Source organism: Megascapheus bottae, chromosome 2, assembly GCF_031878675.1.
Source record: "Megascapheus bottae isolate mThoBot1 chromosome 2, mThoBot2.hap1, whole genome shotgun sequence".
Classification (NCBI taxonomy): domain Eukaryota; kingdom Metazoa; phylum Chordata; class Mammalia; order Rodentia; family Geomyidae; genus Megascapheus; species Megascapheus bottae.
In genome coordinates, this window is record NC_143510.1 from 36,947,112 (window position 1) to 36,973,830 (window position 26,719).

Consider the following 26,719-nt stretch of genomic DNA (forward strand, 5'->3'; position numbering starts at 1 on the left):
GCCTCCAGAGTAAGAACTTTTTTCCCCCCTAAATAAGTTGCTTTTCATGTAGACAGACCAAGGGCTGGTGATGCAGCCTGTATTTTAGGCCTCTGAAGATGGCTACAGCAGTTTCTATACCCTGTCCCCCACATCTGACAAGATTTCCCCAGCCACAGTGGTTTCAATCCTGGTTTCCCACCTCCTAATTTCTCCCCTGGCAAAAAGATGAGGTTGTGGGAAGAAGGAAAACTGACATCAGACAGATTTGAGGGATTCTTCTAAATTATGGTAGAATAGATAAGTCTGGTCCAAGGTTTCAGTCATTGGTGGTTTATGGTCCAGTCTAGACCCCCAAAAACTTAACCCAAAGGAGATTCTGGTCAAACACATGCTCATTAGAGCTGTCTACCTGAGATCTAGTCACTGAACAGTCACTGACTACCAGCAACACTTCTATAGGTTATCATTTTTTTTCCTGAGTCTTAGATATATCATGTGTATAAATGCTACTGTGCACATCTCCATCCTGTCTATGAGGGGCGGGGGGTGGCGACCATGACTCTGAATTCCTCACAAGCTTTACATCACATCAAAGCCACTGGTCGATGACTTGGGTATGAAAGTATAATGTTCCTTATCTGCCTAGAACAACCAAGGTCAAGTCTTCATGAGGGAGACCTGAAAATATTTTGTATTTAATGAAGCACCAAAACAAGAAAACAAATCAATATTAAATTGTCACTGGGGAATTTGATAAACTGTGTCTCCCCCAAAGTACTCAGAGAATAAATCGGGTTGGTTTGTTGGTAGGCTACCTGGCTTTGGCTAAAATGACTTGGTAGCATGGAGATGGACATAGGCACATAAATGATGAGCATGAATATGTCACACTAAAACTTTATTTACAAAAATAAACAAAAAAACCCCTACAGCTGGCTGAATTTGGATGCTGGCTCATAATTGGCCAGAATATCCTATAGATCATTCACATCCCTCAACGGATATTTGGAAGGATACAATGGGAACAATATTGAAGGTAAGATAATTTGACCACATTTTCCAAAAGACTCTAGTGGAAAGAAAGAATTAGGATAAAATGTTTTCTCTCAGTGCTCTAAAGGAAAAAAAAAATCCTTACCTGTTTTCCAAAACACAAACAAGCTAACTTATTTCAGAGGAATAGGAAATAGAATTTACTGCTCAAAATTTTGGCTCATCAGGCCCTAAATGCCAGTGTGAGAGCATGAAAATGTGAAAGGCTTGTGTGTCTGGAAGCGTTCTGAAAACAAACTTCTTGAATTTTTAGTAATTAAACCAAAAGCACGACTTACTATTTATTCACCAATAAAAAATTCAGTTTCAGAACAGATGAAAGAAAATCAACATATCAGGCATGTGTGTACTTCAAAGTCCTTGCCTTTCAAAATTATCAAGGACCATAAACACAAATGTTATTGTAATACAGACAAATATATGGCAGTATGTCAAGAAGGTGCAAATCAGAAACAGAGATTGTCTATTAAATGAAATTGTCCAAAAGTACACTAGCCAAGCAAAAACCTGCAGGGGTTATTTAGAGGCAGCTGCCAAGTGTGGAATGCAGAAGAAAATGTAAGCCACTGCAAAACATGGGCTGGGTGGAGTGGAAATGAAAGGGAAAGACAGACATCACAGACTGAAGGTTAGACGCACAGCCAAAACGGCCTGGAGTAGGACATGTGATTCAGAGGACATTCTGATGGCTGTGGAGAAAACCAAGGCCATGCAACCACAATTCTTTCAGAGTTTAATGCAACTTCTCCCAAATGCTTACGGAAGCCTTAGCGAGGTAAAAATACTTAGAAGATCTATGCATCTGAGAAATTCTCAAGTTGAAAAACATCGACTAATGATTGTACTAAAGGCAAAAGCAGGCAAGGGTCAGTAAGGAAAAAGAATGGCTTCTAGAAGTCAGCTGAAATAAAAATTATGATGGTAGCATGATGCTCAGTAAGGATGCAGGACAGAAGGCAGCTCCTGAAATAGGTGGCCTTGCTTTGCATAAGCCTCTGTGCAATTTCTGCAGGCGTTCACTGCAGTTCTTGATGCACTTACTGTTTATTCTAGAAGTCACTTATATTTGGGGCCTGTCCACTTCATAAAAGGACTAGGATATCATAGAAAGCAAAAATTCTGGTACTTTCTCCATTATAAGTCAAATTTTGCACAAAGTAAGTTGTCAATAAGTGTGTTACTGAAATTAATTTAAATTTAAAATTGTACTTTAGGGTCACCAACTTGAGAGTACACACTTAACACAACCATTTTCTATCATGCACAGAAACGTTAAACCCTGTTTTGAAAAGTAAAAATTAAAGAGCTAAAGGTGGATTTCCAATATGCTACTAAGTAGGTCTCAAGATGGTTGATTAGCTATTTACTTTCTACAGTTCACTTTCCCCATCTATAAAATGGGTACAGTCTTCCATACTAGTGGGTAAAATCAGACATCACTCCTCACGCCAGAATTGAAGGACACTAGGCACAGAGAAGGAATAGAATAAATGTTTCCTTTCCCCTTCCCCAGTGTACCCTCCTATAATGTGATATTTAGAACTTTAATTCAAGCAATTCCTTAAGTAGTAATTGCTATTTGTATTTACATAGCTGCTTTGATCCAAGGGGCTCAAAGGACTTACTAAATTTAGCATTTTAATAAATGTTTCATTTGCACTCAGTTGATTTCTGTTTACTGACAGCAAAACTTGAAAATTTTTCTAAAGGGTAGACAATGACAAGACAGTACCTTCCCATTGACAAGTATCTTGGTCCTGAGTTTTGTCCTGTTACAGAGAATTAAGACTCCTTGCTCCTCCTCCATAAAGAAAATAGGAGTCACAAGTTTGCATGTACCTGCTCCTTCCTGGAACTCCTGCCCAGCTTCTGTCCACTGAACTCCATCTCTGCTACACTTCTTTGAGGCATTGACAACAGAGGTATATTCATGGTACCAATGGATTTATATATAATCAGCACAATACCACATTATTAAACTGTCGAGAGAAAAATCAAGGCACGAAGTACGACACCAGTACTGAATTCTAATGATGCCTGTGGTCCGGGACTGCACGGGAATGGGATGTTTAACAAGCCTTGATTTGAGCTTTGGCATCCGCCTCACAAATCACACGGACCACTCCTCCCTCTGGAACAGTGCTGAATATTGATAAATGCTCTACCCTGCACAACAGGGAAGTGGGTTTCTATTGGCAATCTTTACCAAAGTGTGTTTTTCCCCCCTTTCCTACACTCAAGGGTTTACCCTGAATGATTTAATTATAATTTTCCTTGTGTAAGACAAATTAAAGAGGAGAGTAGGAGTGTCGTGCCAAGCACATTATTTATCTCCTTAACAGATTGCAGCTCACCAAACCCCAGAGCTGCTGCTGTGGCTGTAGATGCTCACAGGAGCTGCAAAATGCAGGGGGCAAGAGTAGGAGGGCATGGTGTCCTAAGGCTGTAGGAACCCGGGGAGGATATTAGCCATCCAGCTACTCAGCAACAAACACCGACTCTTCCAGCCCTACTTCCTTCTCCAAGCCATTTCCAAGGCACTCTCAGATCCATCAAGAAAACATCCTCAAAGCTACTAACCCAGGCTACAGTTTGGAAGGCTAGATTATTATTCATGGTGCGTGCGTGTGCGTGTGTGTGTGTGTGTGTGTGTGTGTGTGTAGGGGTGGGGACTGGGGGAACTCTTATTTGCCCAGTTACACAGAAATCACAGGAGAGCATGGAAAAAAGACACGCACTTCACAAAAAGAATATCTGTAAAGCAGTGACAAGGAGCTCTTGAGGCTAGCACCAACCCCACGTACTAGTGAAGATATACTTTCTGTACTGGCTATATTTTTTTTCTCCTCTCCTTTATCGTTTTCTAGTTAAACCTGGTATCATACATAGGATGTAAAGATTAACCATAATAATCTAATGACACAGGACACTCTATGTACCTCTAACCAAAGCTGGCTAACAGTATTGATGTTTTTATGGTCAATTCTTTACCATCAAGCTGCTGAGTTACTTTTAACTTATGGTGTTCCATTTGTCATCCTGGACATGTTCAGTTAAAATGTTCTGGTCAAAGTTGCAGGTGTAAGTGAGTTGTATTGTGTGTGCTTGGTTTAGCACGCATGAAGTCCTGGCTTTGATATCCAGCACCAGAGACAAAATAAAATATCTACCTAAGAACCTGCCAGGTAATATAAGTTAATGGAATATAAGTTAATGGCAAGAGATAAGTTAATGGCATATAATTCCATAGTTGTTTCCTCTTTGCCTGTTCAGTTGAACAACTCAGCCTGTTTTTATATCCAGATTCAGGCTCATAGAAATCTGAATTCTTGTACCATCCAGACTCAAATTTGGGCATGGAGAATAATGAAGATTAAACACGACATTTATTCAGACAAATAAAGACCATTAAAAAAAAGTTAAACAAAACTTACTCTTTTGGAATCAGACTGTCTCTTAGATCCATTTACTTTCAAATGTGCCTTAAGACCTGAAAAGGGTTATTCTTCTATTGCTCACCTTCTTTTAAGCCATCACCTGACTGCAGATATATAACCTTTTAAGATGAAACTGAGCCCAGTGCATCTAAACAAGAAGAGATTTCTGTGTCCCAGGAAATCTAGGCAGGCTCCACAGTGGCTGACAAGATTGCAACAAATACCTTAAGTGCACTAGTCAGCATTTTTTTTTCAGTGCATGGCCCCCTGCTCTGCCTACGGATAAAGATGGAAGTCAGTTGCACCACACTAAATGGTAAGCACCCACTACTTGACGAATGTAACTGTAACCCCTGCATGCAATACCCCAGCAATAAAACAAAATAAAAATAAAATAATAAATAAATAAAATTGAAAGCATCAACCTCAGGACGTGAAGAGCAAGTTCCACAAAGGATGACAGTCTAGAACGTTTCCTTGAAAGCAAACTTAAGGATTTCTAGTCTATAAAAATATATTCTAAAGACATTATAAGAGATTCCAAGGCAAGAGCTAAGATTGGCTTCCAGACATGAATTTCCACCCCAGCAGAAGTGTAAGTCGCCTTTTCTTTAGTGGCTTTAAACTAAATCTCATTGTTCACCATTCTTCTTTTTGTTTTTTGTCAGTTGTGGGGCTTGAACACTGAGCACTGTCCCCTGGCCTTTGCATTCAAGGTTAGCATCTACTATTTTAAAGCTACAATGACACTTCTGGTTTTCTGATATAAATTAATTAGAGGTAATAGTTATATGAACTTTTTTGCCTGGGCTGGCTTTGAACCTTGATCCTCAGATCTCAGCCTCCTGAGTCGCTCGGATTACAGGTGTGAGCCACTGGCAGCCAGCCTTCTTCATTTCTAGTATTTTTAATTTGTGTGTGTGTGTGTGTGTGTGTGTGTGTGTGTGTGTGTGTGTGTGTGTGTGTGTTAGTCTATTGCTCCTAGGGCCATGCAGAGCAAATAAGCACAAGAGAAAAGTTGGAAGTCAGGTAACAGATATATGGATGATTTAGCAATGTGGCTTAGTGGTAGAGTGCTTGCCTAGCATGCATGAAGCCCTGAGTTCTATTCCTCAGTACCACATACACAGAAAAAGTCAGAAGTGGCACTGTGGCTCAAGTGGTAGAGTGCTAGTCTTGAGAAAAAGAAGCTCAGGGACAATGCCCAGGCCCTGTGTTCAAGACCCAGGACTGGGGAAAAAAAAAAAAAGCGATGCATGGGTAAAGTTGTTGCCATTGTACCATCCTACCACAGCATGCCAAGTACACCCAATGTATTCTGCACAGGTAAAAAAGGAATCCTCTAAAATAATGATTATCAAGGATTCGAAATAGTCACTGTTGTTTATTGTCACTTCCAAGTATAATGATGTGTTCATAATTGTACATGCTTGAGTCTTATGTGACTGTCAGCACAGGAGGTGTGTTTATAAGACCACCACCACAAGTACAGGAGAAAGACCTGGCGCTATAAGAAATCTTAGGCAATCACCACGGTATTGAGGCCCACTGTTGACTAAAGCATCATTATTCAGAACTTCATGATACAAACATTCAGATAATCTTTTCTGATACAAAGATAATATCTAATTGCTTAACACTCAATATTTTGAGAAGCACATGCCATTAACATTACTTAACTGAAACGAATAAACCTTTCCTTCAAGGAATAAATAACAACAAATTACTGAATTTATTTTTTTATCCCAGATAGAAAAATGACATTTGCTATCACATGCTACTTTGAAAGTTTCTTCTCTTTCTAGGTCTGCAAGCTTTGCATATGAAATATAGATGAAATATTTTTGAAATAGTCAACTGAAAAAAGTTGTTAATTTTAGAAGCATTAGATATTCCACTTTGGATAAGCATTCCAACAGCAGTATTAATAATGCTTCTGAGTGCTAGGATATAATATGAATGAACAGCTTTATTTTCTTAGAACTCTACACTAACATGATATATTCCGGATCTCTCTAAAACAACCCTAGCATTAGCTTACACTGATTTGAATCTTGGAATCTTTAAGAATATAATATCTCAACTTCCAAACAGGAATGCAGCAGCATGGATGATGTTAATATATTTCAGTCACAACAAAATATGCTATAGATGGATGTGAATGGTCACACACCATACCCTTCCATCCCTCCATCCTCTTCATCTCCCCCTCCCCCACCCTTCCAACCCCTATACCATGTCAGTATCTATTCTAAAAAGGCTACGTGCTTTAGGGACAGAGTATGAAAAAGATGGCTTTTCCTCCTTCAAGAGGGACAGTGTAGACTATCATAAGTTTTATGTTTTCTCAAACCACAGTTCAAAATTGCCCACAGCAGACATTACTGTTCCCTGAGAAGATGCTCAGAGCCAAAGAATTCAGCTTGCATGGAGAGAGCACTTGGCAGAAAGAGTCAGCCTGGAAGTCTTGAAATCCAACCCCTCCAATGAAAAGCTTCAAGACTTCTGCCTGCGCTTCTATACTGAGAACATATCTACAAAAGTGCTAATTCTGTGTTGAAAAGGTGAAAATAATTAGATGCTTCACACCCACCCAAAACCTACTGAATACATCCTTCATGTGTATATAATTATATGCATACTCGAGTCACAAGAGAACTCAATTAGGGACTAGGGAGATATGGCAGAGCCAGGCCACACCCACCATGGGCCACTTGACCATCCCCAGGTATAAATGGACGATGGCTCATTCCTACCTTTCCCTTTTGGGAGTGTGGACCGAGAGCTGTCCATTGGTAGAGGCATGGGGGTTCATGATTAAGGAGGTCTTGGAAGGTGCAGAGGAAGAGACACATGTCGTGGTCAGATCCAAACTGCTGTGATTACTGCCCGTGGTTTCTTCTGCCGAGTGAGCACTTGTCACTTCTTTCCAGAGCTGCTGCAGTTCTGTTGGAATCATGCCTGAAACAAACAAATTGGATAATTAAATCAATTAACAGCTAATTCCGTCCTCTTCAAACAGTAATTAAATCAAAGAGTCAGTAAACAAAGCCTAGTGTTAGGGGGCTTTTTGGTGTGTGTAGGTTGGGTTTCTCCCCCCTCCTTCCCCTCCCAACTGAGGCAAATACAGTAGTAATAAAACCTCTCTTACAGAGCAGCCCAGCTGAAGGGCTTCAGCCCACATGACAGACACCCAGGGAAAGGATTCAAACACTGGTATTTTGTAACAACAGTCTGCCTCCATCCATCCAAAATGTGGTTTCTCAATTTTGGGAAAAACGTAGAGAGACACTACCATATTTTTAGACACCCAGAAGGGCTTGAGATAAATTTATTCGACTATATCCTTATGACAACATGAGCTACAAAATGAATAATTTTTGTGCTTAAGTCTTAAATGATGACAAATAGCTTTGTTATTAAATATAGTTTTTATTAATCACTTTTAGACATAAATTATGAATTCGTATCGCCTTCCTGAAATGCTTCTCAACTTTTAACAGTCAAATTGATTATACTATGATTATTTCATTAACACACCTATCTTCCTCATTAATTTTGGCTTCTAGTACCACATGCTTAATTGATGGATGTGTCTACTGGAAAAGTGTGTAACTTTTTTATACAAGTAACACTATTATTACTGTCATTTCTTAGATCAGTGCTAATGAACCATTACGGAATAAAATAAAAACGTAAAATAAGCTTGGAGTAATAGAGTGCTCCTGTTTTTTTAAGGGGGGGGTCACAAACGGGCAGGGGTTTTAAGAAGGAAGTGTCAACCTGTATTTTCCCCAAGAAGAGATACAATCAGGACCATTAATCTCACTGTTGTAGAGTACTAAGTCTTTATCCCGATAGAATGAATACATAGGCCTGGCTTCTACATCCGACCTCAGCATGCACCCTAGTACGTGCACGCACACAGAAGATAGGCTTTGAAATCCACCTAATACCCCCGACCAACAGAAGCAGCTTTATTTGAAAGCACACCAAGGAGAAATCCTATATCTGGGACACATCCTAAGGTGACTCTACATTAGAACTGGCATATGTGGATGGTAGTTCATTGTCTCAATCAAGGCTAACACAGTTCTCTAATGAGAAAGGGTGCCAATTTCTGGGTATAGAGCAGCAGCCGAAACAGGCATGTTTCTTACCACACCAAAAGGTATTGAATTAAAGAAGGCTGTATGCATTATATTCATTTGCAACACATAATAAAAAAATGCCAAGGTCTAAATTTAATTTATTTTTGCCATTTAGAATACAATGGATAGATAATCATCTCAACGTGATCAGCCAAACATCTTTACTTTGCTAAACTGTTAAAGATTTTAATTATGCTAGCATTGGAGAGCAGTGGTCTAATGAGGCGACGGACTCCAGAGAATCCCAGTGGTTAAGAACTGTGAAATGAGTCTGATAGGATTTTTTTATATTCACCGTGGATCGTTTGCATATCAAAGAGGAGTAAATTATTGCACAGTAGACCAATAACCTTCCCCGCCTTTCTGAGAGGAGCATAACAAAACCAGTTGGTCTCTCCTAAGGGTTCTCCTCTCCAGGAAAAAAAAAATGTTCCTATGCTCAAGTATCTGTAATTAATGTATATTATAAAGGAACCTCCAAATGATGCATTACATGGTCAGATACCCCTAGACTGCATTTTCCAACCGCCAACTCAGTTTTCTTCTCCCTTCTTAAAAGAAAATCAAATGCCAATTATATTTTGATGGATTTTGTCCCAAATGAGCATTTAATTATTAGGCATATTCAATTATTACTTGCCCCCTGAAATTAAACCTCAGAGGCAGATTAAACAAAGGGAAAGGTCACTACACAATCCCATGTCCGGTTTTGCTGCATCTGGGCTATGATTTTTCAATCACCTTTCCAAGTGACAGGTGGGCAGTGCTGCAGCCAACAGGCAAACCTCTGCACTCTGCACACCGACAATTACCTGCCACAATACCGACCCTCCAGCCACTGTTGGCTCAACTGAAACAACCTCGAATAGCCCTGTCTGCTGATGAAAAACCTGATAGAAAAACCACACAAGTCAACACCTATTTTTATTTTCTAGCGCATCAACACGTGAAAAGAACAAACCTCCTATTTTTCAACTTCCACTAATTGAATCATGGGTCAGTTACCCGAGAACTGGTTCTAACAACTGTGTTCACACCTGCCTTCAGAGCAAATGCAGCACCTTGAAGATGCTTCAAAAGTACATTATTTGTTTGCAAATCAGGACAAACGTGGAACACCGGCCACTTGTTACACTTACTACATTAATGTGACTTCTTACCACTCCTCAGTCCCAGTAGGCTGACAGACTGGCAGGGTGGTGGTACTCTGGTAACTCAGAACACGACAAAGTGGTACATCTTGGTCCAACCTTCTAGTGGCAATTATACACAAGAATATTCTCATCAGCCTTAACAAAAAAGAAGTCAAATTGCTCTCCTCATCTCCTTGTTCATGAAGGCCAATAGTGAATTCGATGAACACTTAATTTTACTCTGGGTAGAATTAAGACTAATAAAAGAAAAGCTAATTTCTCATCTGATGATCTGATATCCAATCTCCAGAAAGCACCCATTTCTTTCAAAATGGAGTAACAGGATCAACTTAGACAAATCCATGAACAGGTATATAACCAAGCATGCAATTTTCTTCTGCTTAAAGACTTTACATTTTTAAAACTTAAAAAGGTTGACATGATAGTAAAAGAATATTTCTATATAAAATTACTGGTGCTAGGGAAGAACAGAGGATGAAAATAGATATGCTAATTATGCAAAAGAGAAGAGAGCCCTGTAATAATCTGAAAAACAGCAACAAAAATTATGCCTCCGTTTTATAATAAAAAAAAACCTTTAGGGGCTTGCGGAAGAGAGAGGAAAGTCTTTAAAATATCCCTTTCTCTTTCTACATTTTCAGATTTCCACACAGATTTAAAGTACTTAACAAATGCCATAAACGGGTATATAAAAGAATCTTGGTGATTTTATTATGAAACCAGCATTACCAGCATTTTAAACACAAAACCCCTATGCCTGGCTACATTTCTGTTTTTTATTTTTATTTTTTTCAGGACAACTAGTCCCTTCATTATAAAAGAAAACGCAGGCACAGGTTTAAAAAATGTATGTTGTGGGGACAGTTGACAGATTACCGTTCATGGAACTCAATTTTACAACCCCAGGTATCACTGGCTCAAAGACAAACAGAGTTGATCAACCTTTTTCTGTCCTTGTACATCCATACCCAGGTGACCATGTTCAAGCAAGCAGAAAGTTGATTTAAACCTCATAATGACATCAGTTTTAAGCCATCATCTCTCTGATAAAAAAGAATTGTGTTGTAGTCCAACATGCCTGAATTCTCAAGCCACTTTGGCTGAGGGGGTAGGGAGACAGAACTAACCTCTTGATTCAGGAGTGATAGCAACTGACAATATGGTTCAGTTTCTGTAAGAGGCTGGTACCAGAAATATTTACATGTATGCCACCTTGGGAACACATCCGAGACCCTTTAAATATGCCCCTTCCTAATGTCGCGGGGGCTAATAGTTACAGCACACTGCTAAGCATATCAATCAATGCCATGGCTAGCGAATTACCTACTGGTGTCTCTGGTATGTTACTGCAGAGATTACACTTCATGCATCACCACATTCATTTCTTTCACATTACACATGAGCTTGTCTTGTCACTGCCCAATTGCCCTCTTTTGGACAGCTTAACTGATGTACTATAACAATGAACTCTAGGGAGAAAACTTAATAGTATAGGAGCGGTGGGAAACGATGAGAGAAGGTAAAGCATGAGTCCAGAAGGTGGGGCAGAACAGCCTGCCATGTTTCAACAATAAACCAGAGGGTGTAATTAATACTCCTCATAACACTATGCAAGCATACAATTGCATTCTTAGCCCATGTGGCCTTCCTTTTCCCCTTGTATAGGCTCAGTCACAGAGCTTCCATTTGATCAGTAATAGAAGCAACTGAGTCATCATGGCAGAAATGTGGAACAGGGGCAAAAGGGAAGTCAAAAGAGGAAAAAGCACAGGGTTACATATTAAAAGCCAAAATAAAAATGAAAATAACAGCAAGCGTATAAAGAGCAAAAGGGGAAAGAGCAAGCCAGACACCGTGGCTTGTGCCTGTAATCCCACCTCTGAAGGATCTAAGGCAGGAGGATCACTTGAGCTTAGGAGTTGAAGAGCAGCCCGAGAATCATGAAGAGACCCCCATCTCAAAAACATAAAAACCAGAAAAGAAGGAAGTAGCACAGTGGATTAAAGGGGTATACTAAAGTGGACAGGGCCCAGGCCCTGAGTTCAAGCTATAGGACAGGGAGAGGGAGGGAGGGAGGGAGGGAGGGAGAGCAAAACAAACACACACAAACAAAACAAGCTTAAGGGACAGAGGTTGGTATGGTTGATCCAAAGATGACTTAAACTCAAGAGATACCCCACAGGATACCAAGCAACTAGACAAATGGCCACACTTTAAGCATCACAAAAAAGGTCTCACATTTTCAACATTTTTCAGAAGCAAGTGAGTCTAAAACACCCAAAGTGGTAGTAAGTCATCTGCTTTTAAGGCACATGACATACACATTCAGATGTACAACTGAAAGCACACAGGCCTGGAAGAAGCAACTATAGCCAGTGGTGCCATCGGTCATCCTTGGGTATCCATGGGGCTGTACCCAGAACACTGAGATCCAAGGATGCTCCAATCCCTAATATAAAATGACACAATATTTGCACAGAACCTACACACATCCTCCATCCTTCTGCTCACTATCACCTCTGGCTTACTCTATGACACTGAATGCATCAATGTGAATGCTATGACCATAGTCATTATACTGTAATGCTAAGTGATGAATGGCAAGAAAAAAAAAAGTCTGTTATGTTCAGAACAGACGCAAACATCTTTTATTCTGGATTGCTTTCAACACAGGGTTGACTTATGTGTATAGATACTACAGAAACAACTACACAGAGGGTAAACTAGATTTTAAAGTACAGGCTGGACAGTTTTTCCTACAGTCTTCACCCTCCCTCTGTCTTTCTTCCTTTCTAGTTCTCAATAATCCATTTGCTCCATATCAGACATGTGGAAGTCAGAGGTGCTTAAGCCAAGGGTACTCCCCACAACTCTCTTCAATATCCAATCAACCACTTTGGCATAAGATGTAACTAGTTTTTCAAAAGGCTTTCATGAAATCTATGCTCTTTTGTCACTTTTGAAGGAAACCCACTTTTTGAAGAATTAAAAATGGGGTATAAAACTAACTTGCTCAAAAATCAACAAATTAAAAAAATAACAAAGAAAATTATTTAAAAAACCAGACTGACTACCATCATGAATAAAAAATAAACCTGAATTTATTCTTAAACACTCAAAAATACTATGAAGCACTAGTAAGACTTAAAGTATACTAAATCAGATTTGCCTTAAAGTGACCAGCAATAGCCTTCAAAATAAGTCTTTCGTGGCATCAAACTGAAAAGTTCCAAGATTCCATTAGATGTTTAGGAAGGTCCAGGTCACATTTCACTTTGTTTCCAGATCCATGCTGATTTACAAGAGGTAACACTCCCTTCTGCTGAGAATTCAGATTCCCTGTCTCCCCACCCCCAACTGAGTTTCAGACACTAGCAGGCTCTGCAACTTCTGTTACGAGCCCTTCCACTTTGGATGACACTAAAAGACATCTCACCCTTTCCTCTCAAAGTCCCCCATGGGGCCATCTTGCTGTCTGTGTGATCAAGGCATACCTTGGGCAAGTGGTTGGAGGGGAAGGGCAGGCTGCCCTGGCTGGATAGTTAAGAGGCCTTGGCGCTGCAAAGACAGGAGGTGCTGCTGCTGTAGCTGCTGCATCTGTAAGAGCTGCTGCTGAAAAGCCAACTGCTGGGAAGCCACCTGCTGTTGCTGTAAGACATGGGGAAAGAAAGAAAAAAAATAAAACAACACATGAGTTGCCCACTTCCCAAGGAAAGTTCAAAGTGTAGATATTTTGAAATTCGCCAACTTCTAACACTGAGAATGTCACCAGAGCTCCTGGAGGGCTCAATGTCACAGGCTACTCTCCTATCTGCTCTCCTAGAAAGACTGACTCACCTAAGTCACCTGGCTCTCTGGTTGGAACAGTCTGAGTGTGGTCATCAAGATAGAAACCTTCAGACTTTGAAATGTATCATTTTTCAATGCTTGAAAGCTCATAGCACCACTACAGTCTGGAGGGATTTGAACCCTGAACCTTGGAGGTGTGAAGAGAACAAGGTGCCTCCCGCCTGGCCTGTATGGGCAGGAGCCTGTAACTACTCTGTTTATCACTTCTGACATAAATAAATGAGAAAAAATCAGACCTTTGAAGAAGAAAAACTTCATCTAATATTGTTAATTAGCCATGACAAACGATGAAATAACATTGTAAATCTTTCATAGAAACAGCCTCTAGATTTTAATTACACACATTCATAATTTAGCAAACAACATCGTACTCGACTCTGAGGGCTTAATAGGAGCGATATGACACTAAGCTGCAGATCCTTAACTTGGCTTTAGTCTCAGAAATGCCTAGGTCTCCTTGCTGGTCCCGAGACCCCAGTCTGCTTTGTTCTTGAAAAGAAGGGGCTTTCGGATATGATAAATATCTTGATTGGACAATAACAAGGGGGGAAACTTTTGTTGTGTAAAACATCAATACATCATTCTTGTGTTTAGTGGGCCTTGCTCCAGCCCCCCCAATTAATGTAGATTTCCTCAGTAATTATCTGAGTGATAGAAAGATAATATAGTGCACCAGTACAATAAATAGAAGGAAATTATCTAATATCCTTAATCTGCTAGGAATCATACAAAGGTGGAGGTCCTGGCCGCAGCATGGCTAACAATTAGAAAGGGAAATTAACCCTTCCCAAACTGGGATTTTGAAAAAATTTTAATAAAAAATCTTCAAGAAAAAAAAGAAGATTTCTTCCTAATTCTGAGTAGCTTACTCAAAAGGTCAGAGAGAATTTGGCAACTATCAAATACTACCCAACCCTTTAATAGTCTGCCTGTTCTGGTTAATAACTACACTTCACAAACAAGTGCATTCACTTAACCTAATGCATGACCTAGATCTGATACATCCATAAAAGGGCCGGTGCACCAAGACCTTCTGATGCAAAGTTCAAAGAGAGAATATGGGGGCTTCCTCTCTAGCTCCATATAGTTTATTTTACAGGAGAAAAAAAAGAAAAATAAAAAAAGGAAGAAAAAGAAAAAAAATCATTCTCATATTAGCAACCAATTTCAGACTTACTACCACGCCACTGAGAGAGTTAATTGAGTTTCACTCCAAAAAACAAATTCTATACCGGGAACAACAAAAATTTAAATAAATTTAAATGAAAAGCCCGTGTTTTCATTTTAAGAACAGCATGCAGAAAATGATCCAATTGTTTTCACCCCTTCCCATGTTATCACATTAATGTAAAACCCAGTGATAGTTATATTCATGTCCAAGTGATTTTTTTCACTCTTTCAACTGATATTAACTTAGGACATAAAAAAGTGGGGGGTAGGGAAGAAGGAGAATAAACATTGATACAATAAAAGAAGGGGGGAATTAGTTCTTGTGGAAGTAGGATATAAGGGCGAGGGAGGATGGTGGCAGGGAGGGCATTTCCTGTCTTACTGTAAATGAAATGTTTAAAAAATTGTGTATTTATATAAAATGACTGATGCCTTTGCTGTTGTCTCTGTGGCCATCCCTAGGAAAGGCTCATGAAAGCTGTCCACGTTTGAAAAGCCAGGATATAAAAGTATACAAGGCCCATTGTCCAAAGAAAAGAATTTAAAAGCAACACTGGTTGCCAAACTATGCTCTCCACCCAGTAACCAAACACAGGATACGATTCCATTTGTTTACTTCTCACAATTGAATGCATACAAAAAAGGTCTCTGAACAGTCTCTGACAGGTCAGTCGTCAGTGTTAAAATGCTAAAATACCCTGATAAACCCTGTGTTTCAGATCCCCTCCCTAGAGCTGCAGTCAAAGGTCTGTTTTCCTTTCTTTGGCTACTCCCTACTACCTAACATAAACTGTCATAACTGCCCAGGACAAACGGCCCTTTTTAAACAATCAACTCAGCCCACCTCACCCCCACAGGATGGCATCTTTTTTTTCCCCCTGAAGCTTGATTTAAAGGGAATTTTGCCTCATTTTCTTGACACCCTCTGTATTTTTTTGACACTATCTGTATTAAAGAGGGAGTCCTTTTAATGGCCATGTTGGTTGTGCCAATGAGCATCTATCTTCTGAAGAATGTCTTGGGTCTGACCCAATATGGAGCCAGTTTCTCAAGGAAACATCTCAAGACAACTTTGGGCCAAGAAAAAAAAAAAAAGGCAGCAAAGGCATATTGTTTGGGTTGAGGGTCTAATCCAGAAATAAGGAAAGAAGGGTGAGATACACTTGACAATATAAAATTACAAGTCTTTAATGACCCGTGGTTCACTAAATTAATATACTTCATCCATCTGTTAACATCCAAGTGCAAACCTTGTTAAAAATCATAAATAACCACCAGGCCACATCATGAAACTGCTACCACGTGACTCTTTTAGCACAAAAGGATCATCACCTCAATGATAATTTCAGGAGACTGAACTCTCCCATCTCAGGAATGAAAGGACCTTGTTTCTTTATAACAGTGTTGATAACTGCCATCCTTACTAGTCTGCTGGCATTATCAACCCTAAAAAGGCCACAAGTCTGCATCTCTGGGGATACTGAAAGTCACCCATCTCCTAGGTCATCTGCATTTGCCTAAGAGAGAGAACAGTGCTTGGATCTAGTTGTCTTAGAGGTAGATACTAAAATGGTGGCTTCTGTGTCTCATCTGGTCCTGGTACAGGGCACCAGGTTTTCCCTTCTCATCCTCCTTCCCTAAATCTCCCCACCCTGGCCAGCACTAGCCTGTTGGTGCTTGCCTCCCTGACAAGAACAATTTGGAAGAGTTAACTTGCATCCTTCCTTCTACTGACCAACTTTCTCCATCCCATTTCTTTCTGGGTCCTTGGAGCTCATCTGAACTTTCATGTTCTCCCAGCATGCAGACGTGCATTCCAAACTATGTCTAACAGACCAAATAGGAGGTTAATAAGAAGTGGCAAGAGAAAGGAAGAACACAATCCCCAGTAACTGATAAGAATGACAGTGGCAGCCCTTTTTTGTTTGTCTTCAAATATAGAGTTAAAGATCTTTAAAAAACTAAATTTTGATGCCTTTGAAAAGAAAGGAGCACAAAATAACAACAGGGGGTTATTGCCTGCAAGCCACAGGGGAGAAACTCTGCGATTCTTATTCTCCCTTTTGAAGGCTGTTAGAAATCGGATTCAAAAAAGCAACAGCAGAAGGGGAAACCTCTTGAGGCTGTAACCATTTCCTGTGATCATGCATAATGTGCTCCAAAAGGGGGTTTTTACCAATTCTGTTGATCAATTGCACCTCCTTCATATCCCTTCTTTTTTCTGCTCTGTTTACATCTGATGTGTCTCAATGACAAGCGCTGTCTGAGACTGTGAAACAGGCCTGTCATGTTGATTTATGGGCGCATCAAACCACAACTTGTCCAAACTGAAGCTCGCAGTTCATTAATTAGAGAGTTGTGACTTTGAAGTCAGCTTTCAGACTGTGGTTTTTAACATTTGGCTTAATTTATATGCTCTTGAATGTGGATCTCTAAGGAAAAAAACTGAAATTCCCTTCTTGTCTTTGAACTTCTTTTGACCGCACAATAATCATTTCTTTGTCCAGAGTGATGCCTGCAATCCCAGAGTCATTAACGCGCATTGAACTGCCACTGATGAGTAAGCCCTGCTGAATTAGAAAAACAGCCAGGAAAACAAAGCTGAGAACCTTCCGCACAGTGATATCTCACAATTACATGCCTTCCCTCCCTGCGCCATTTCCATTTTAATTACTGTTAGTCCTTTAGATTTACATTTTAGACACTTTTTAATCTGTTCCCTTTTTTATTATAGCAGCACCCGGGTAGCGCCACTGTACTTAAGGTTGTGTCAGCATTTTCATTAAAACACCTCCTCCCTTTCACCCTAAAACTGCCCCTACTCTGCAGGGGTTTACAGGCCGTCCTGCTCTAGGGTGAAAACTTGGCAAAGCACGGGAAATGTACCCAATTTGTGTAGAGGGAGGAGCCGGTCCAGGGAGACCGTCTGGGTTATTCCTGTGTGTAAGATTAGCGCTGTCTGACTTTATACGAATGCGAGGGACAGGGACGAGGTGAGTGAGCGGGAAGATTCTTTTCCTCCACGCCAATGAAAGCAGTGGTCAAATGCACAGGGCATTCACAGAAGCCATGAAAAAGGACCATGCACTGTTCAGAGAATTACAAAGTATGCCATACCTAGGACAACATGTAAGCTTATTGAACTACTCTAAAACCCCATGGGAACAAATTGAACTATTGGAGAGCTCTGGAATGGGGAGATGTCCTCATAAGGGATATGTGCAAAACTCCTTGATGCAGTCTTACTCACAATGCACTGTACAGCAGGTGAGCTGGAAGGCTTCATACTCCGTCCAGTACTATAACTTGTCTCCTATCTGAGTGGGCGAGCCCAGAAGAGTAGCTTACCGCCAGTGTAAAGCACTGAGCACACACACACAGACCTTTCCTGCCTTGCCCATAAGTAATCATGCATATCTCAAGCCAGTGTCTCCCCTAACTCGAGTGTGTGCCTTTTGCACTTATGATATGCACACCTTTCTAGAGACAGTTAAAAACTGGGATGTCTGAGCATACTCTTTCTTATTTCTTCTTTCAGAATTAGTCTTCTAATGGAAAAGGATATCATTATCCATCCAATCTCCCAGAGCTAGTAAAAAACGAAAAGTATATCCATAGAAAATCTTATGCCACGTCACTCCTCCTATCTACGAGCTAGTTCTCAGTTGCATCAGTTGGCTCAAGAAGCCCACGTGATTCTAGCCACAAGATTCCTGAACCTCTCACACAGGTCCGTATGCAGCCATACGGTAAAAATATGTGGCAACCAGCAAATGGAACCTAAAGGGGGGGGAACATATATATATATATGATTATATATATGATCGCAAACAGGACAATAACTCTCGGTCTGAAAGCCGAGAAGCGATAGTCAGCTCCGTTGTGCAATCATTTAAAAGATGAATGACAGTTTAATAGCCATGAGATAGTCCTCTGGGATCTGTGGTTTGAAAGTAAAATATGGATCGTCGTCCGTACCTCTTTCGGCTGTTTCCCAACATGTTGTTGTTGTAAAAGTTGAAGCTGCAACTGTTCTTGTTGTTTTTTATAAAACTCTTGAAGCTGCTGCTACAAAGGAAAGAGGAAGACGCGGTAAGTAATGCTGGGTAGTGACAAGCCACTGCCTTTTTTTTTTTCAGTGTCATACACAAACTGTGATTTGAAAAATAGCATCCTTTCATCTATATCATGGCCTGACCTTTAGTTTGATCCTCAACAATATATTCCACACACACACTGACTATTCTTGCATTATTGTTTGAGGACTAATCTCAAAAATGAGCTGATGAAAAACATACCATTTTCTACACAAATTAATTAAAAGAAAGCAAGGAATGACCTTTGCTTGTGTAACAGAGGCGACATGGCCTTGTTTTGAGTCTACTGAGTCTGGACCACAAGCTTTCTAGAATGCAGGAAAGGGGCAGGATGGACTGGTGGTCATGTAAGTGTGTCCCATTGGCAGTTTGGAGTGCTTCCTTTGCATCCTGTCCCTAGCACCCCCCTGCCAGGACCTCTCCCCCCTGAGGACTCTGTCTCATCTGTGCCCTTAGGTGCCTGTGAAGACAGAATTTGAGATCTCTGTGGTTGAAGTTCAATTTAACATCAGCCACTACAGAGGATGTTTTAAAAATATTAGTAAGTCAACTCTGTGCTTCAAATCTAACCCACTCCAAAGTGCTTCTTTATGTTAAAGACCAAAATAAAATTGTGTAAGCTTCCAAGTTGAAATGGGGACTTCAAGAGCTGTCATATTGAAAGCTGTTCCCAATGTGCTCCTTGTTTTGCTTTGATTCACATCATTTCGAAGCCTCTGGGCTTACCAAATAAAAGAGTATAAAGCCAACGTAAGCCTAAAAGATCTTTTCTCTTCCACCAAGTCCAATTACGGCCCTAATCTCAGTCCGCAGGGTACAGTGCAGGCCCAGGCTGTGAAACACCCCTCTCCTTCAGGGATGCGGCTCATCACTGGGGCTGGGAGTGGAGACCTCCTCACATAGCCTGCTCCAATGCTAATTCTATGGGAGCCATAGCTGCCAGGTTGTGTGGAAGTGTGAATGGAGTCTGGGGGCCTGTATTGTACTGACACTGGAGGAGGAAGAGGAAGAGCAGCAGGAGGAGGAGGAGGAGAAGGAGGAGGAGGAACAGGAGGAGGAGGAAGAGGACTGTTACCTGTTGGAGCATGAGGGCCTGCTGCTGTTGGAGGAGAACCTGGAGCTGCTGAGGACTCAGCACTTGTTGCTGGAGGATCTGCTGCATTTGCTGGGGAGTGATAACTTGAGGTGTCATCATAGCCACTGACACGGGAACCTAGAACAGGAATCAGGGAAGGATGAATAAGAAGCCAAGCAATCAGAAGCACAGCACACTGTTTCTCAAGTTCAAGGACAAGCTGCCATTTCCCAGGTAATGCATAGGCATCCAAAGAGGAGACAGCCACAAATCCTGTGTCATCTCCTCTGGCGTTTATTCTTATTATGATTACAGTTAACTGTTGTGCTGAGGATTGGAGTGAGGGATTTTACATGTTGGGCAAATGTACTACAACAGAGTTATTACCTTCTCCCCCTCCCCTCCCACAGCCCTGGAGTTCATTTTAAATAAAGAAAAATAGCTAGGCATCAGTGCCTCACTCTGATAATTCTAAAGACTTAAGAGCTAATGACAAATTCTCATTAACCCAGGAGGCTGAGATTTGAAGATCACAGTTTGAAGCCAGACCAGGCAAAAAAGTTTATGAGACTCTATCTCTAATTCATTGCCAAAAAACTGAAAGTAGAGCTGTGGCTCAAATCAAAGAGTGCTAGCCTCCAGTGAAAACCTCAGGGACAATGCCCAGCCACTGAGTTCAAATTTTACTCTCATATGTATAGCACATACAAAAAAAGAAAGGAAGAGGTAGGGGAGGGATAGAGGTAGGAAAGGGAGGTAAGGGAAGAAGGAAGGAAGGAAGGAAGGAAGGAAGGAAGGAAGGAAGGAAGGAAGGAAGGAAAGGAGGGGAGAGAAAAGGGGAAAAGAAAGAAAATTGTGCAGTTCTGACAGAGGTTGTATGGGGGGTTGGGTCTTCATCAATTCTACCAGGACTAGAGACAACAATTGCATTTTCTCATTAGGAACAATACGTTGGTCAAAATGAGCCATAGGAAGTGAACCCAAACTTGAATCCTGTTTTAAAGACCAATGAGAACAAATCACTTTGCTGGAGCTTACATGACCCACTTCTCTGTGACTAATGATTTTTAAGAGTAATCTACGAACACTTAGTTTGGCAGAGAGCGGAACCTCAGATGCACCTCCCGAACTTGAACACAGAGCCCTCCTCTAATGCCTTTCGACCTTCCTTATTCACATAGCATCCAGATGTCTCAATTCTTTCACACTACGTTCGATACCATTAAAAGCCGCTTTCCATGACATTTCAGTGACAAACAGCTATAGTGATGAACCTGATAGCATTTCATATTTGCAACTGTTAACACATTTCTGCACGGGCATCTTTGCAGGGAACCTGCGCACTGTATCTGAAAGGATGATGTCTTGTTCAGATAAAACACTGACATTAAAATGACAGGCTGTCTCGGCCAAGGTTACACAAATTGTATTCAAGCGGATACCTAATGACAATGCTATGAATTCTGCAAGCTTTCTAGAATGTAATTTAGCTATTCAAAATAATCACTGCACTTGTGTTTAATTTGCAGACTACATGAGAACCATTTTGTCAGTCCCCGTAATGCAACACTATTTCATGAAAAATCAACCCCCCCCAAATAAAAAAAGATAAGGGAAGGGGGAAAAAACAGTGAAAGAAAAGACAAAACCCGTCCGTCTTCTAAGAGTAATATTTAAGCATCTTACTTTTCTTTGGTTTCTAATCAAACAAGTGACAGCAAGAAGCTAGAAGCAGTAAAGGATATACTTTGTTAAAAAGGATCTGCTGTCATCTCATGTGTTACAATAAAAGGTAATAACATGTTTTGCACTTTGCCTGTGAGCCACTTAAAAAAAAAATCCTGCGCAGACAATAGCTGATCAGAAGATAAAAGAATTAAAAAAAATCTTTCGGGGTGGGGGGGAGAAGAGTAAGCAAAAAGGGAGAACTGCAGTATTAATTTTATGTAACATAATGTCTTAATATGCAGTTTATCTTGACTTTTTCACATGATTTGTCCTGTCATTTGCATAGCGAGCTCTCATTCCTAATTTCACAGTCATTATGCACTGATGTCCCGATTTCTCAGCATCACTAATTTTGATGAACTAAAAATGGTTCCTGAAGGTCAGATTCATGTTCAGCGATGGTCTTCCACTGGGTGTTGTGGCATGGGTGTTGATGGGTAAGTTTCAAGTGTTTGGAAAACACTAGGTAGAGCGTTTGAAAAAATTTTCATTAACCCAAGTCTGGAAGGTCATCTATGAATCCATTCTACTGCAGTGGCCTTTTAAGTGTGGATGCAGAAACACTGTAATTTAAAACAGATGGGCATGTCTGAATATTTTTATATGCAAAAAGGGACAGATGTATATGAATGGATAAATTATCCTTTTAAAAAGATAATTCACAGCATGAAATATCACCAATGATTGGAACAGTGAACTTGCGTTCCGTCTAGGGCAAACGCCAAGAAGACATTATCAAAACATCTAACCATCTACAAATTAATTCCAATTAGTCGACTTTGTCTTCAGACAGAAGAAACTTTTTGAATTTTTAAATATGTACTGGCTTGTCAATCACTATCTTTTGAGCAGCTGAAGCCAAACCATCACAATAGGAGTTTACTTTTCCTTGAGAGTTGCCCCAGCACCATACAGGGAGTTCTGATAAAGCAAACAAAAGAACCATGTTTAAGGTTTCTTCTTTTTCCCCTGCATTTCTTGGATGATGTACAACATAAATATTCACCAGCCAAATTTCTGATGGCGATGAACGGGAAAACACAGGAATAGGGTGGTGTAAACTTTAAGCTGGGATGAACATTTAACTTCACAGAGCTTTCACAGAAATACGATGGACACAAATAATCCCCATGCATTTAAAATGACGACCTAATTTTTAAAACAACTATGGAAATCCTGTGTGAGATAGGGTCCATTTTAGCGTTGGGGATGATGGAACGAATGATAAAGGTGGCTGGCCACACAGATGCGAAAACTTTTCCAACGAGTGCTAAAAAGATTTATTTTACAGTATATAGTCACTCAACCAAATGGACTTTAAAAGTTGCCTATAGTATACAGACATGTAATATTGATTGATGGATAGATGGTAATTATAGGCAATATTGCATAGAGAGGCAACATTTTTTTTCCAATCATGGGGCTTGAACTCAGGGCCTGAGCACTGTCCTCGGACTTTCTCAAGGTTAGAGCTCTACCACTTGAACCACAGCACCATTTCTGGCTTTTTCATGTGTATGGTACCAAGGAATTGAACCTGGGTCTTCGTGCATGCTAGGTAAGCACTCTTACTGCTAGGCCAAACTCCCAGCCGAGAAAGCTTTTCTTTACATCTGGCAAATAATGGGAAACATCATTGTCTGTTGCTTATCAATAAACTGATAGGGATCAAGGGAAGAGACTGACATACACAGACAGTCTACGAAACCCTCACAGACAGATGGAATATAGCTCCCTCTCCCAGGTATTTGCTCATTGTTCACAGATGCTCGACCCAACAGGAGAATGAACCTGATTCTAGCCTGCATTTTCCCTTTGGACATTATGCTAGAAGGTCTGATGAGTAATAAAATGCTTCAACCAGCCAGCACAACCGATGAAGGACTGGAACAAAAAGCTTGAGTAATCCTGCAAACCTCTGATCAGTCTCTGAATAAGCAGGAGAGGGCCATTTTATCCTGATGGCCCGAACTTTGCTTTTACCATCTGAAAGCACATTTTCACACCAGTTTAGCTCCGAGCCTCCAGTGTGGGCTGAGGATGAATTTATAAATGCAATAAAATGGCACACCCCCCCCACCCCCTGTTTCTCCTCCAACATGTCAGGAAGAGAAGTTAGGAAAAGCTTTAACAAACATATTCCAATGGAACAGAAACTATGGTGAGGTAGAAAAGAAAAAAAAATCAGCACAGTTTAAGGCTTTAAATAGTTAAGAATTATAGCCTATATATGCACTCTCTTAATTCCCAGCGTCCAACTTTCTCCTGTAGCCAGTCACTATTACTACTGAGAATCAAAGGGCATGCAGGACCAGAGAGGGGCGATTACAGGCTACACTTTATTGCCCATTACTATAGAGGTCATTAGCAGGGAGAGTGATTGCGGCAGTCTTAACCTATTGATCACTGTAACTACTATCATTTAATCCCGTGTTGAATGTCTGGAAAGCAGCTAAAGGCACACAAGAGAGAGTACTTGAGCATTGAGAAATATGGCCAAAGCTTAGAAATTACACTTTGATTCATAAAATCTAGCCAGTGGTTTAAATCAATAGTATTTAAAACAGTCTTGTGAGTTTTTAACTACAGCGGTCTAATATTTATGGGCCCCTCTTTGAGAGTACTTAGTGAAAACGAAACTTTTTTTTTCCCCTTTTCTTTTCTTCCCCCTCCCAACTCACGCTTACCCACTTTGCCTTCCCTGAGATAAAACAACATTCATTTCTCATGGTTTGTATAGCCACAAGGTTCACGCCTTACCTGGGAGTTCTGGCTAATTCTGGATTTCCCTCTCAAAAAATAATTTAAATATAAGCACCCCCCATATCCCTGATACTGTAACTATGTTAACTGTTTGAGTATACAGAAATGAGTAGGTTTTATGAGTTAACAATGAATCATAGAAGGTAATTTATGAAGAACTAGAATGATTTGGTCTAGCTGCCTTCAGGGATCAGAAATTCAAATTAAACTTCTGGCAGACATTTAAAGAATGGTAGCATACAAAACTGAATTTAAACACACTCACTCACACACACATACATTTAACACTCTTTAGTGGAGTTTCAAGAGGAAACCATGAATTAAAAAAAAAAGCACAGCTGATATTCTGTTGACTGACAAAAATTGGGTGTGGTCAAGTTCAGGTGCACAGGGACCCCTGAGAATGGCAGAAATACAGCTGGGCTGGGCCCTTCCCTTCCCACCTGCCTGTGCAAGCTTGCTGTGGCCAGTGACTATCTTAGAATCTCTGACACTGCTGTGTGAATTCTGCCTGATTCAGTTTACTTTTTCTCTAAAAGGAATTTATATCATCTGAAAGCCTGGAAGACTATTAAAATAATGTTTCTATTATTCCAACCCCTCCCTGCCTCCTCACCCATGGGGGAAAAAGATAAGTGATGGGAAGAGGGGGGAAAAGTCTGAAAAGCAAACAAACAAATAAAAAACACTCCCAGAAACAATACTTCTTTCTAATCCAGGAGACAATTGAAGGAATTGGGTGGGAGGCGAGATGACACAATGTAAATACTGAAGAAAAAAATGTTATCATTTTTTTCTCTACCTTTAGTTTACACTCAAGTTAACTACAAGTAAATAGTGTCCAGTATAATCCTGAATAGATTTTGGCACATGACCATTTCCTTATAAATGGCTAGGTGTACAAATAATAAAACTAGGAAGAAAAAGAATAATTGTACATAAGGCTTTATTTTTACTAATCTCTCATTAAATTTACTCCATTATATTATTTCCAAAAATGATTTGGAAACCACTTGGCAATTCTGATCATTCAATATGTGTGTATGTCCCAGGAAATGCTCTTCTGTATTTTCAGGCTGTGTGTGGGTGAGAACTGATCTGGTAAGGTAAGTGTCACCTAGTAAATCACAGAACAAGAGCAAAGTCTCCAGAACGTCAAAACAAAACCAAACAAAGAAAAATGCCCTGTTACAAAAGAAGAGGAAAAGAAAAAAGGAACTATGCCAAACTGTGTAAGATCATATAGAAGCTAGCTCACGTGAGAGGACACAACATTGAAAACTGGCCTCCTGAAAACAAAACAACACAACACAAAATGGGGGACGGCTTTCAGAGTTAATAAACCAACAGATACAGCAGATGCATCAGCAAAGAAAAAAGTTAAGAAACTTCTATCTGTTCTCCATGGCATTGCAAAAATAAAAAATTAAAACACCACCCAGGTACCATGAATAGTAGCTGTAGCATACAGAAAAGAAAATACATTTCTGACATAATATTTCAGTCTTAAAAAAAGCATGCTATTCATGTGAGAAGTATAATTCTGTTTCATTATGGAATTTTGCTTTTTGTGTAACTCTTTTTAAGACTTAGCTATTTTGCTACAATACTGTACAAGGCATTAAGGCAAGTAATGGTTATTATATTAATGTAAAATCACCTAAGTAGTCAGTCATTAGCATAACTGTTCTCTCAGTAACAATACAACCATCTATTAAAATTTTAGAAAAAAAATCTCTTTAAAATGCAATTAGCATTTTCATTTTTTATCATTTTGTTTATTACATTCTATCAAGAAGGCTATCGTTCTTTTTCACAAAGAGTTGTAAGGCCAAGACTTGCCAATCAGGAGTTATTTGAGGTTATCATCCCTAATAAGCAATCTCTTCCAAAGCTCACTTCTCTGAGTCTTTTACATTTTTAAAAGTAGAATAAATTCCTATTTCTTTACAGCACAGGTACCAGATCTTCCTCAGATCCCCACTTATGGGTCCCAGACAAGCAAAGTAGTTGTTCCATTAACTGTCAGCAGAATTGTTTAAGCTCTAATAAATATCAGTATTATTAGCATAACCATGTAAAGTTTACATGAATTCAGTCATTTCTCCTATCAGCAACTGTTAAATGCTGAAAACTGTATGTGAAAATAATCAGCCAGTAAGTAGTGGGCTATTCAGCCTGGCAACTACTATTACTTGAATCAAGATAAAATGTCTCCTTTTTCCTTTTTCAACCTGACTCTCCTGGAGGCAGGATGGAT

The 26,719-nt window shown here is 40.0% G+C and overlaps 1 protein-coding gene across 2 annotated transcripts in view; it reads right to left on the minus strand.

The window, feature by feature from the left end:
• Positions 1-26,719, minus strand: part of Foxp1 (forkhead box P1) — a 574,139-nt gene that overhangs the window by 74,297 nt on the left and 473,123 nt on the right. For both annotated transcript variants that reach the window (XM_090323968.1, XM_090323960.1), the window contains 4 exons: positions 19,969-20,106; positions 18,775-18,864; positions 13,272-13,425; positions 7,229-7,433 (listed from right to left, as the gene is read on the minus strand). In XM_090323968.1, coding sequence (XP_090180094.1) covers positions 7,229-7,433; positions 13,272-13,425; positions 18,775-18,864; positions 19,969-20,106 — 587 coding nt within the window. The remainder of the gene's footprint in view (positions 1-7,228; positions 7,434-13,271; positions 13,426-18,774; positions 18,865-19,968; positions 20,107-26,719) is intronic.